Consider the following 13,689-nt stretch of genomic DNA (forward strand, 5'->3'; position numbering starts at 1 on the left):
GCGAAGAAATTAGGCTGATCGGGGCCGGAGCTGACGTCATACACCCACCCTGAAAATGCTTGGGAATGCCTGCGTCTTTCCTGACACTCCCTGAAACGGCCAGTTACCACCCATAAACGTCCTCTTCCTGTCAATCATCTTGCGAACAGCCGTGCGATCGAAATGTTCTCACCATCCTGAGATTGTTTGGCGATGCGCGTGCACAGTAGTTCGATAGTCGCCCGCTGTGCGAAAACGCACAGCAGCGATCAGGTCAGAATTGAGCCCTAAAGCATAAAAGCAAGCAACTGGCCAAAACCATTTTGTACTGCAGGTGGGGCAGATGTAACATGCAGATAGATTTAGATTTGGGTGGGTTATATTTTTTCTGTGCAGGGTAAATACCGTCTGCTTTTGCATGTAACCCACAAATATTAGACTGCTTTATTTTTACACTGCAAATCAGATTTCAGTTTAAACACACCCCACCCAAATCTAACTTTCTGTGCAAATGTTACATCTGCCACACCTGCAGTGCGGTAGGTTTTTGCCCAATTTCTTGCTTTTTTGCTTTACTTACAAACATGAATCAGGACCATAGTGCAGGCATTCCCATCCTCTGTCCTCAAGGCACACTAACAGTCCAGGTTTTAGTGATATCCATGCTTGAGCACAGGTGACTTAATTAGTACCTCAGGTAATTTGATTTAACCATCTGTGCTCAAGTCTGGATATCACTAAAACCTGGACTGTTAGTGTGCCTTGAGGACGGAGGTTGGGAATGCCTGCCATAGTGGTTAGCATTATTGCCTCATAGCACCAAAGTCATGAGTTTGATTCCCCACCAAGGCCTTGTCTTTGTGGACTTTGGATGTTCTGTGCATGCATGGGTTGCTTCCCACACTCCAAAAAACATACTGGTAGGTTAATTGGCTTTATGCAGAAAAATTTACCATACAGTGTGTATCTTTGTGTCCACATAGTAAGCAGTATAGGGCCTAATTCAGACCTGATTGCAGCAGCAACATTTTTCTCCAATGGGCAAAACCATGTGCACTGCAGGTGGGGTAGATATAACATGTGCAGAGAGAGTTAGATTTGGGTGGGGTGTGTTTAAACTGAAATCTAAATTGCAGTGTACAAATAAAGCAGCCAGTATTTACCCTGCACAGAAATAAAATAACTCACCCAGTTATATCTGCCCCACCTGCAGTGCACATGGTTTTGCCCATTAGATAAAGATTTTGCTGCTGCTATCAGCAGTGGCGCCGAGAGAGGGGGGGGGGGTACAAATTACCTGGGCCCAGGTCTGATGGAGGGGCCCAGGTCCATGCCTCCTGTGATTAGGCCATGCCCCCTGAAAAGTACCTGGGCCCATTCAGGCTCTCTACTGCTCTGGCTGGGAGGCATGCCATGCTCCTGTGAGTGGGTGATTCTCGTGCTAGACACCCCTCCAAAGAGGTGTGGCTATACCACCAGCATGCTGTGGTCACACCCCCTCCAGGGGGGGCCCAGGAAGTTGTTGTACCGGGGCCCAGGATTTCTCTTGGCAGCCCTGGCTGTCAGGTCTGAATTAGGCCCATAGATTGTATGCTTCATTGAGTCAGGGACTGATGTGAAAGACTATTCTCTGAAAAGTGCTGCATATATGTGTGTGTGTGTGTGTGTGTGTGTGTGTGTGTGTGTGTGTGTGTTATGTAAATAATAATACAGTATAACCTTCGGTAGTGTCACGTACGCACCTCCACTGATCTCAGCGTCTCAGGTAATGTCACTCAGTTCATGATACAGTGTTCAAGTTGTGTTTTGTTTGTTTAGTAGAACGCAGCTTAAATATGTATACTATGGACTGCATACACCCGTAAGGTGGGAATAGGAAGCCATACATGTTTCCTATCGACAAATAAATCACATTGGACAAGTAGTGGGATTACTTTGTTTAATGTGGGTGTAGTTACTATCATTATGGCTTTATTTGCGATATGAAGTGACACTTTTTACATGAAACATTTTTTTTAGTGAATAGTCACTATAATTCCTGATGCTGTTTAACATAATCGTCCAATGATGCACCTTAGTAGCAAGTAATAAAGGTCTGGTTAGGACCGCGAAAACGTAATTACTGCACTTGGTGTTTGTTTATAGTAAAATGAAAATACATCAAAAATATATATTCAGGGTTGCTCTCTATTAATAAGCAGGAGACTTGTAATACTTCTTACCTGTAATTTTTGTTATCGGTATAATTACAACACAAAATACACAAACTAAAAATAAGATTTTAAAACTACTGGTAAATCTATTTCTCCTAGTCCGTAGAGGATGCTGGGGACTCCGTAAGGACCATGGGGTATAGATGGGCTCCGCAGGAGATAGGGCACCTAAAAAGAACTTTGACTATGGGTGTGCACTGGCTCCTCCCTCTATGCCCCTCCTCCAGACCTCAGTTAGATCTTGTGCCCAGAGGAGAATGGGTGCACTGCAGAGAGCTCTCCAGAGTTTTCTGTGGAAAAAGAATTTTGTTAGGTTTTTTATTTTCAGGGAGTCCTGTTGGCAACAGGCTCCCTGCATCGTGGGACTGAGGAGAGAGAAGCAGAGCTGGCTTGTAAAGTTGGGCACTGCTTCTAGGCTACTGGACACCATTAGCTCCAGAGGGAGTCGGAACACAGGTCTCACCTGGGGTTCGTCCTGGAGCTGCGCCGCCACCGTCCTCCTCACAGATGCCGAAGATGGAAGCCGGGTGAGTATTGAGGAAAAGACTTCAGGCGGCAGAAGACATCAGATCTTCATGAGGTAAGCGTGCAGCGGTGAGCTGCGCGCCATTGCTCCCTGTCACACACACAAAGCACTGAAGGGTGCAGGGCGCAGGGGGGGGCGCACTGGGCAGCAATAAACCTCGATTTGGCCATAAATAAGGTGGATTAGGCTGGGGGACAGTAAATCCGCGGACCCCCGCCATTTTATTAATATATGATGAAGGGACCGAAGCCCGCCGTCGGGTGGGCGGGGCTTGATCCTCAGCACTAACCAGCGCCATTTTCTCCACAAAGGCTGAATGAGAAAACGCTGGCTCCCTGTTCTCTCCCCTGCTGAGCTTCACAGGTTGGAAAAAGGAGGAGGGGGGCACTTTGGCGACGCAGTGAGTGGAGATTACGATTATAAACATATAAAAGCGCTATCTGGTTGTATATTCCAGTGTTTTTAAGCACTGGGTGTGTGCTGGCATACTCTATCTCTCTGTCTCTCCTAAGGGCCTGGTTGGGGTTTTGTCCCCTTATAGGTAAATCCCTGTGTGTGTGGGGTGTCGGTACGTGTGTGTCGACATGTCTGAGGCGGAAGGCTTCTCCAAGGAGGAGGTGGAGCTAATGAGTGGTGTGTCCCCGTCGGTTGTGCCGACTCCTGATTAGATGGACATGTGGCATACGTTGCATGTAAGTGTGGCATCTTTACATAAGAGGCTTGATAAGGCTGGTTTAGGGGGGACATCAGGCGGTCAATCCTCAGATATACAGTATTAGTGATATCACATAAGAAAACAGCACATAATTAAATCACGGGGGGGGGGGTAAAAACACATTTAAAAGGTAAATGTTACTTTTTAAAGCCACACTTGTTCATGTACTGCAATGTTTCAGTACTGAACTTGCAACATAGTCATTAGTTTGTTAGATGTTAGCAAAGCAGTAACCACCTGTGCTGCCAATTCTCAGAACTTGACGATGTTTTTATGCCAGATACAAAGCAGTTTTGTTAATAAGCAGGTAATAGATGCGTGGTTAGTAGTTAACTGGCATCCCAGTACATACAAGGCTCCGTTATAACTCTCTAATTATACAGTCAGTGACCCGTAATATGGCTGTTCCAGGCCGCTGTATTTACCCCAGTTGCAGTCCAAGCGTGGCTACGCTATATGTTTTAAGAGGAGGAAAGATCCAATCCTTATGGGAAGCGGCGGCCAGGTCTCCATGAAGAAGGAGAGCGAGTGGAGTGGTCTCCCACACTGCTTGTATTATCCCGCTGTAGCTGCCACACATTGCTGAGCGGTGTGATATAATGCTGCAGAGGTAAGTTACGTCAACGCGTTTTGTCACGAGGAATGCCGGAACAATCTCAAAGCTAGCTGTTTTCTTATATGATATCACGAATACTACATATATATTTTTTAGTTTGTGTTTTATGTTAGAATTAAACAGATAATAAAAATTACCGGTGAGAAATATTTCATGTCTCCTGCTTATTAATGGAGCTACCCTAAATATATTTTTAAATGTGTTTTCATTTTACTATAAACAAATACCAAGCGCAGTAATTACTTTTTCTTCTGACACTATTTACATGCCTCCAGGAAGCACTGCTGGATAACAACCAACTTTTTCCCCTGTTTACAGGAAGTATTTGCGGGATGTGGATCGTCAGGTTCTGGCACAGAGAGCTTTCATTCTCACCGTAAAAGTGTTGGAGGACACACTGAGTGACCTATCTGGGGTAAGGATGGAGAGGGCCATCTGTTCCATAGTGTCTCTCTGCATTTATTATATTGTCTGTTTTTCGGTTTTATTATTTGGGAACATCATCCACAAGTGCTCTGACTTGTAACTAGTATAAAGTGTGGTGCTCATATAAATGTTTTTTTCCAAATGTACCCCACAGTGGATTTTGTAGACAAACTGGCTTAATACGTTCTATCTAGAAGCATTTTCTGCACCAGTCATAGCCTATTAGGATACAATGTACTGTAAATTTGCTAGAGAGTGCAGTAACGCATTGTTTCACAGTGCAGGATCACTCTAGACGCAGTGACAGTTTTTTCTTATTTGTGAAGTCATGGAAATTAATATGTAGATGCGTATCTATTCTGGCAAAATGTATTCATTACATTAATGACCAGTTGTAAAAATGTAACCACACCTAATATGGGGTTGTATTATTAATAAATAAAGTGCACCATTTTCCCTGGGAAATTGTAATGCTAAGACATGGCTAATCTATTAGTGTCTTCCATCAGGATCCCAAGAGTTCGGACCCCAACTCACTCTTTACGGCTTCCATGACAACAGACGTGTCGGGCCGGCCCACGCCAGAGGACCGGAAAGATGCACCACCCAGAAAGAACTTGGTTCTGGTTGAAGGGGCAGCTCCAAGTACTGAGAATGGGGGCAAAGAAACAGCCCAAGTGTCTGTCTCCCAGGCCATGGAAACTGGAGAATCCAGGACTGTGAAAGAGGCAGTTAAGCCTCAGTCATCTGAACCCATGGACTATGATGGGCATTCCTGCAATCAGGAGAAACGTGTGGACCAGTACCGGAAGGATTCAGCTAGGGTTCTAAAGGACAAGGGACTTGAGGGTCCAGAGTTATCATTAGAAGAACTGAGCATTAGTTCTAAGCATCAGCTGCCTGCAGGGATCAGAGAGACCGTGCAGCACACACCGCAGCAAATGGAGGACACTCCACACAGAGTCAGCCGCAAGCGCAAGCTATTAGATGATACGGAGAGCAGCAAAAGTCTGCTTCTTGAGGCATATCGTGTTTGGCAACAGGGTCAAAAAGTCACAACATATGACATGGCCAAGATTGAAAAAATTATGTGTAAAACATACATGCTGATCAAACAGGTGAGCGAGGTCTACTTCTGCATACAGCTCTAGAGAAACTCTCTTGCCCAGGTAATCAGCGAGCCTGTCCACTGTTTGTGCTTAGTGTAAATGACAATTAATACTCATTTCTGGATTGTAATACTGTGCAGTTGTACATCTATACGGAAAGAAACTGATATTGAGAATTACAGTCACATTAACATTATCAGCCACATGGTACAGAACACACTACAATTTTTATATGCTATAGAAGGTTGACTTGCAGATGTGTCCTCATACATCTTGCCTCAATACGCCATGCAGAGGGAGATGCCTAGCGTGAGTGGGCTGACAGGTCCTGTGCAACTCTGTTGGCGCCGGGAGTCTTTTTTTGACGAAAATGCGTCTTTGCAAGTAGGACGCACAAGCAGACTCTACTAATTAAAATTATACGCAGCATGCCTAAATTCTCTGTGCGCCTGCGACTATATCTGCATATGAAATTGTACGTTACAGTGTAAACTAGGAAAACTCTGTAGTGTCCCATTTTGTATGCAGATTCAGCCGTGATCACACACAGAATAATATAGGCACGCCGCATATCATTTTAATCAGAATAAGCTGCTTGTGCGTCCTATTTGCATAACTATGCAAAAAAGATGCATTTTAATAGAAAAAGTTGCGTAAGAAGACGCTCTGCACAACCAAGTTAGGCCATGGACTGGCATGACTAGTAGGGCTCTTTAACATACCAGGAGGCTAGATGTACGTGGTCACATCTGTATATGTATCAGCGTGTCTAGTAGAATCGGTAGGCCCTTACAGTACACTGGATGCACAATCTAGACACAGAGACTCATGGTGTGTTCCTTGCACTTTGAGTGCACTTCATAAATCTCCAATGTCTTCAATATAAGGAATATTAAGAAGATACCCACTCTTTGCTTCTATTTTTTTCTTCTCTGGGGGATATCCAGCCCCCCCCCCCCCCCCCCTCCAATTACCTAGTACGAAAAACACGAAGCCTAATACCAGATAAGTGCCGGCATGGGGGTGGGGGGTAAGCACCGGTTTATTGGGGCAAATTGAATAACCCCCAGGGATGTAATTGACCGCAGGTATTTGGATACCCCCTCTTATTTTTGTGTTGTTGTTTTCATTATTATTATTTATACAGCATGTTGTGGGTTATTTTTAATGGGAACTGAATGTCCCTTTTGTACCGATTACCTAATTGCTTACACTCCTTGGTGATATGCAGAACTTCCCCTGTGTGATGCAGCTTGATAATCAGAGCAGTTGTCATCTTTGATCCTCATTGCTTTGATATCCAGTGACCGAATGTCTGCAGAATGTGTGGCTTTTATGTGTAGAACATTGGTGCTCATATACTGTGCTAGGGTCATTATTTGTATAATGTACCTGTAGTAATCAGGTCTGCCAATTTGCATAGCAACACCTAATTTTGTCCAGCCCTTTATTACTATTACCTTTTGTAACAACTGTGATATATGTAATTACATGGGGGTTGTCCACTGGGTGTCTACAGCAGGCATTCCCAACCACGGATATCACTAAAACCTGCACTGTTGGTGTGCCTTGAGGACCGAGGTTGGGAATGCTTGGTCTACAGGGACAAATGCACTTGGTCGACTTTGGGGATTTTGTTTAGTTTGAACTCTTAATCAGTTTAGAATGCTTTATTGACAATGCCTAGATAAGTAATTCCCACTGGCCACCATATGTTTATTGTATATCCTAATATCCTAGTCCACACATGACTATGAGCTGACGTAACTTAAGCAGTGCTCAGCCATTTGCATTGGTGGCGGGGATGGGGGGGGGGGGGGGGCATTATTTACCTGGGCCTGTTGGAGGGTCCCATAATGCTCCCTGTCTTACTGTTACATAGAGACGCACTTCGGGCAGTGGGAAAGAGGACTAACTACTGGCCTGCGTTGGGGAGTGATTGTACAGTGCATCCGGAAAATATTCACAGCGCTTCACTTTTTCCACATTTTCTTATGTTACAGCCTTATTCCTGAATGGAATAAATAATTTTTTTCCCCTCAAAATTCTACACACAATACCCCATAATGACAACGTGAAAAAAGTTTTTTGTGATTTTTGCTAATTTATAAAAAATAAAAAAACTAAGACATCACATGTACATAAGTATTCACAGCCTTTGCCATGAAGCTCAAAATTGAGCTCTGGTGCATCCTGTTTCCACTGATCATCCTTGAGATGTTCCTACAGCTTAATTGGAGTCCACCTGTGGTAAATTCAGTTGATTGAACATGATTTGGAAAGGCACACACCTGTCTATATAAGGTCCTACACTTGACAGTGCATGTCTGAGCACAAGCCAAGCATGAAGTCAAAGGAATTGTCAGTTGACCTCCTAGACAGGATTGTTTCGAGGCACAAATCTGGGGAAGGGTACAGAAAATTATATGCTACTTTGAAGGTCCCAATGAGCTCCATCATCCGTAAATGTAAGAAGCTCGGAACCACCAGGACTCTCCCTAGAGCTGGCCAGCCATCTAAACTGAACGATCGGGAGAGAAGGGCCCTAGTCAGGGAGGTGACCAAGGACCCGATGGTCACTCTGTCAGAGCTACAGCATTCCTCTGTGGAGAGAGTGGAACCTTCCAGAAGGACAACCATCTCTGCAGCAATCCACCAATCAGGCCTGTATGGTAGAGTGGCCAGACGGAAGCCACTCCTTAGTAAAAAGCATATGGCAGCCCACCTGGAGTTTGCCAAAATGCACCTGAAGAACTCTCAGATCATGAGAAACAAAATTCTCTGGTCTGATGAGACAAAGATTGAACTCTTTGGTGTGAATGCCAGGAGTCTTGTTTGGAGGAAACCAGGCACCGCTCATCACCAGTCCAATACCATCCCTACGCTCTTGACCTCAGACTGGGGCAATGGTTCATCTTTCAGCAGGATATCAACCCTAAACACACAGCCAAGATATCAAAGGAGTGGCTTCAGGACAACTCTGTGAATGTTCTTGAGTGGCCCAGCCAGAGCCCAGACTTGAATCTGATTGAACATCTCTGGAGAGATCTGAAAATGGCTATGCACCGATGCTTCCCATCGAACCTGATGGAGCTTGAGAGGTGCTGCAAAGAGGAATGTACGAAAGTGCCCGAAGATAGGTGTGCCAAGCTTGTGGCATCATATTCAAAAAGACTCAAGGCTGTAATTGCTGCCAAAGGTGCATCAACAAAGTATTGAGCAAAGGCTGTGAATCTTTAATTTTAATAAATTTGCGAAAATCTCAAACTTTTCACGTTGTCATTATGGGGTATTGTGTGTAGAGGGGGGAAAATTAATTTTATTCCATTTTGGAATAAGGCTGTAACATAACAATGGGGGTAATTCCAAGTTGATCGCAGCAGGAATTTTGTTAGCTGTTGGGCAAAACCATGTGCACTGCAGGGGAGGCAGATATAACGTGCAGAGAGAGTTAGATTTGGGTGGGGTGTATTTAAACTGAAATCTAAATTGCAGTGTAAAAATAAAGCAGCCAATATTTACCCTGCACAGAAACAAAATAACCCACCTAAATCTAACTCTCTCTGCAAATGTTATATCTGCTCCCCCTATAATGCACATGGTTTTGCCCAATTGCTAACAAACTTGCTGCTGCGATCAACTCAGAATTACCCCCAATATGTGGAAAAAGTGAAGCGCTGTGAATACTTTCCGGATGCACTGTACCTGCATGCACACTCCCGTCAGGGAGTCTGGGGCCACCTCCATATTGGCTGTGCCCCCTCCCTGTAACGGGGCCCGGCAGAGCTGTCGGCACCCCTGATCATTTTGACCTGGACTCTAAGTGAATCCCAAGGTATCCCTATGGCGGGGAAGGGTGGGGGGTTGTTTTACCATTTTAACATTCTAACTTAAAGTGTATCTTTACTATTGGTAGAAAGGATTTCCTTTGTTAAGGGTGGTCTTCAGTTTGTCGGCGGCCGGCCTCCCGACGACTAGCATACTGGCGCCAGAATCCCAACCGCCGGCATACCAACACCTTTTCTCCCTCTTGGGGGTCCACGACCCCCCTGGAGGGAGAATAGATAGCGTGGCGCGCCCGCAAGGGGCTCATTTGTGCTCGCCCAGCTGTCGGTATGCCAGCGGTCGGGATTCTGGCGCCGGTATGCTGGCCTCCGGGAGCCCGACCGCCGGCATAACAGTGTTGGGTTACTGGGGAAAATCAAAGTCAGGATGCTAGCTAAAGATACATGTCTGTATTATTAACTATTTATCCGTGTACTGTGGGCTACTTGTGTGTAATAGCAAGGGCGTACCAAGGTGCAGGCAGTGCAACTGCTATGGGGCCCACCTTCCCTGTCAAAGTTACATGTGTTATATACATTTTTAGCCATTGGGTTGTATCTAGGTGTCCTTTCAAACTATTTCCTTGGGGCCTGCAATATATGTAGGTATGCCACTGGACCTGCTCATTGTAGTGTGGTATAAAATGAACTGGGGGGCATTTTAATGTTATATAATATGAACCAGGGCACTGTAATGAGGCACAATATATCATAATGTGAATTGGGTGTACTGGCAGCTCTGAAATGTGACATACGGTGAACTTAAGCACTACTACAATTCATAAAAGAAACTAGGGCACTACTATTGGGCAATAACATTAAACTAGGCTACTATTAAATGGGGCACTATTACTGGGCATAACATTAAATTGGGCATAACATTAAAGAAGGCTCTACTATGGTTTAGACACTGGACTAGGGCACTATTATAGGGCATAAAATGAACAACTGCTGCAGAGAAGTGTCTCTCTAGAAGCATTGGGACGGGGACCACATTCAAAATGTTGCAACGGGGCCCACAAAGTTCTGGCTACGCCCCTGTGTAATAGTAATTGGAGCTTGTTACATGATTCTATCTCATTAGTCTGTGGCCTCCTTGTTTATGACCATAGGTAGCACCTTGTATGCATTAGTGTCAGTAGTTCGTGGCCGGGTGTAGTATGGTATGCTGGCGGCCGGGCTCCCGGCGACCAGCATACCGGCGCCAGGAGCCCGACCGCCGGCATACCGACAGCGTGGCGAGCGCAAATGAGCCCCTTGCGGGCACGGTGGCGCGCTATGCGCGCCAAGCTATTCTATTCTCCCTCCAGGGGGGTCGTGGACCCCCACGAGGGAGAAAAAGTGTTGGTATGTCGGCTGTCGGGATTCCGGCGCCGGTATACTGTGCGCCGGGATCCCGACAGTCGGCATACTGAAGACCACCCTCGTGGCCTACCTTTGTGTGACTATAAGGAACACCTTGTACATGTATGGGTAAAAAAATTGTTGCCTACCTTTGCATGACTAACTACTACCTTGCACCTGTATATGTGCCAGGATTTGGTGGCCTTACTGGGCAGTGTCATTAGTGTGTGGCCTGTGTGTGACTGTAAGTAGTACCTTGTACAGTATATGTGTCGGTAATGAGTGGCCTACGTGTGTGTGTGTGTGTGTGTGTGTGTGTGTGTGTGTGTGTGTGTGTGTGTGTGTGTGTGTGTGACTGTAAGTAGCACCTTGTATATGTGTCAGTAATGAGTGGCCTGTGTGTGTGTGTGTGTGTGACTGTAAGTAGCACTTTGAATATGTGTCAGTAATGTGTGTGGCCTGTGTGCACTATGGGGTGTCATTCCGAGTTGTTCGCTCACAAGCTGCTTTTAGCAGCTTTGCACACGCTAAGCCGCCGCCTACTGGGAGTGAATCTTAGCTTATCAAAATTGCGAACGAAAGATTCTCAATATTGCGAAAAGACTTCTCTGTGCAGTTTCTGAGTAGCTCGAGACTTACTCTGCCAGTGCGATCAGTTCAGTGCTTGTCGTTCCTGGTTTGACGTCACAAACACACCCAGCATTCGCCCAGACACTCCTCCGTTTCTCCAGCCACTCCCGCGTTTTTCCCAGAAACGGTAGCGTTTTTCCCAGAAACACCCACTTCCTGTCAATCACATTACGATCACCAGTACGAAGAAAAAACCTTGTAATGCCGTGAGTAAAATTCCTAACTGCATAGCAAATTTACTTGGCGCAGTCGCACTGCGGACATTGCGCATGCGCATTAGCGACTATTCGCTCCGTTGCGAAAAAAAATAACGAGCGAACAACTCGGAATGACCCCCTATGTTTATATGTCCGTAATGAGTGGCCTGTGTGTGTGTGTGAGTGTGTGAGACTGTAAGTAGCACTTTGTATATGTGTCAGTAATGAGTGGTATACGTGTGTGTGACTGTAAGTAGCACCTTGTATATGTGTCAGTAGTGAGTGGTCTACATGTGTGTGACTGTAAGTAGCACCTTGTATATGTGTCAGTAGTGAGTGATCTACATGTGTGTGACTGTAAGCAGCACCTTGTATATGTGTCAGTAGTGAGTGGTCTACATGTGTGTGACTGTAAGTAGCACCTTGTATATGTGTCAGTAGTGAGTGGTCTACATGTGTGTGACTGTAAGTAGCACCTTGTATATGTGTCAGTAGTGAGTGGTCTACATGTGTGTGACTGTAAGCAGCACCTTGTATATGTGTCAGTAATGAGTGGTCTACATGTGTGTGACTGTAAGCAGCACCTTGTATATGTGTCAGTAATGAGTGGCCTACGTGTATCTGACTGTAAGTAGCACCTTGTGTGTATGTGTGTGTGTATATATATATATATATATACACATCCCGCCCCCTCACTATCCCAACAACTGGCATGCCGACCGACCGGGACTTTTCCCACTCTGTGTCCACGACACCGAGTGGGAATAGAACCCGCGGCGAGCGCGCAGTGTGGCGAGCACAGCGAGCCTGCAAGGGGCTTGTTGCACCTGTGTGTGACTAAGTAGCCTTGTGTATATCTTGTATATGTGTCAGTAATGCGTGACCTACCTCAATGTGACTGTAAGTAGCACCTTGTATATGTGACAGTAATGAGTGGTATACGTGTGTGTGTGTGTGTGTGACTGTAAGTAGCACCTTGTATATGTGTCAGTAGTGAGTGATCTACATGTGTGTGACTGTAAGTAGCACTGTGTGTGTGTGTGTGTGTGTGTGTGTGTGACTGTAAGTAGCACCTTGTATATGTGTCAGTAGTGAGTGGTCTACATGTGTGTGACTGTAAGCAGCACCTTGTATATGTGTCAGTAGTGAGTGGTCTACATGTGTGTGACTGTAAGTAGCACCTTGTATATGTGTCAGTAGTGAGTGGTCTACATGTGTGTGACTGTAAGTAGCACCTTGTATATGTGTCAGTAATGAGTGGTATACATGTGTGTGACTGTAAGCAGCACCTTGTATATGTGTCAGTAATGAGTGGCCTACGTGTATCTGACTGTAAGTAGCACCGTGTGTGTGTGTGTGTGTGTGTGTGTGTGTGTATATATATATATATATATATATATATATATATATATATATTTATATATACATCCCGCCCCCTCACTATCCCAGCAACTGGCATGCCGACCGACCGGGACTTTTCCCACTCTGTGTCCACGACACCGAGTGGGAATAGAACCCGCGGTGAGCGCGCAGTGTGGCGAGCACAGCGAGCCTGCAAGGGGCTTGTTGCACCTGTGTGTGACTAAGTAGCCTTGTGTATATCTTGTATATGTGTCAGTAATGCGTGACCTACCTCAATGTGACTGTAAGTAGCACCTTGTATATGTGACAGTATTGTGACACAAACTGCACACCAATCCTTATGACACTATTTCAGGTGACTGACTGTGCTGTGCCCTATAGGAACCCAGCTATGATAACATTTGTTTGTCTCTTAGGTGGATGAAGGTTCCGCTCTAGAGCAAGCTATTAAATTCTGCCAACTTCAGATGGGAGCTGCTGCCCAGAAACAGGTGAGTAACCAGATTGAGAATGAATGAATGAAGGTAGGACTGGATATATATTTCACCTATGCACTTTCATTTGGGTGTATAGCCATGTGAAATTTTATTGCTGACCGTAACAATAATATCCTATAATTTGTATCAGTGATCAGCAAACACATCAGTAGTATGGTTGTTGTATCAAACAAGACCAGAGATTGTGTAAGCCAATTATATTTATTTATGAAGCTTGTGACCTCTTTTAACAATAATACATTTTAACCGAG

The 13,689-nt window shown here is 45.2% G+C and overlaps 1 protein-coding gene across 6 annotated transcripts in view; it reads left to right on the top strand.

Annotated features, from left to right (window-relative positions):
* CABIN1 (calcineurin binding protein 1) overlaps positions 1-13,689 on the top strand; it is a 459,275-nt gene that overhangs the window by 402,407 nt on the left and 43,179 nt on the right. For all 6 annotated transcript variants that reach the window (XM_063913010.1, XM_063913005.1, XM_063913009.1 and 3 more), the window contains 3 exons: positions 4,368-4,464; positions 4,985-5,593; positions 13,358-13,432. In XM_063913010.1, coding sequence (XP_063769080.1) covers positions 4,368-4,464; positions 4,985-5,593; positions 13,358-13,432 — 781 coding nt within the window. The remainder of the gene's footprint in view (positions 1-4,367; positions 4,465-4,984; positions 5,594-13,357; positions 13,433-13,689) is intronic.

Source organism: Pseudophryne corroboree, chromosome 1 (genome assembly GCF_028390025.1).
Source record: "Pseudophryne corroboree isolate aPseCor3 chromosome 1, aPseCor3.hap2, whole genome shotgun sequence".
Classification (NCBI taxonomy): domain Eukaryota; kingdom Metazoa; phylum Chordata; class Amphibia; order Anura; family Myobatrachidae; genus Pseudophryne; species Pseudophryne corroboree.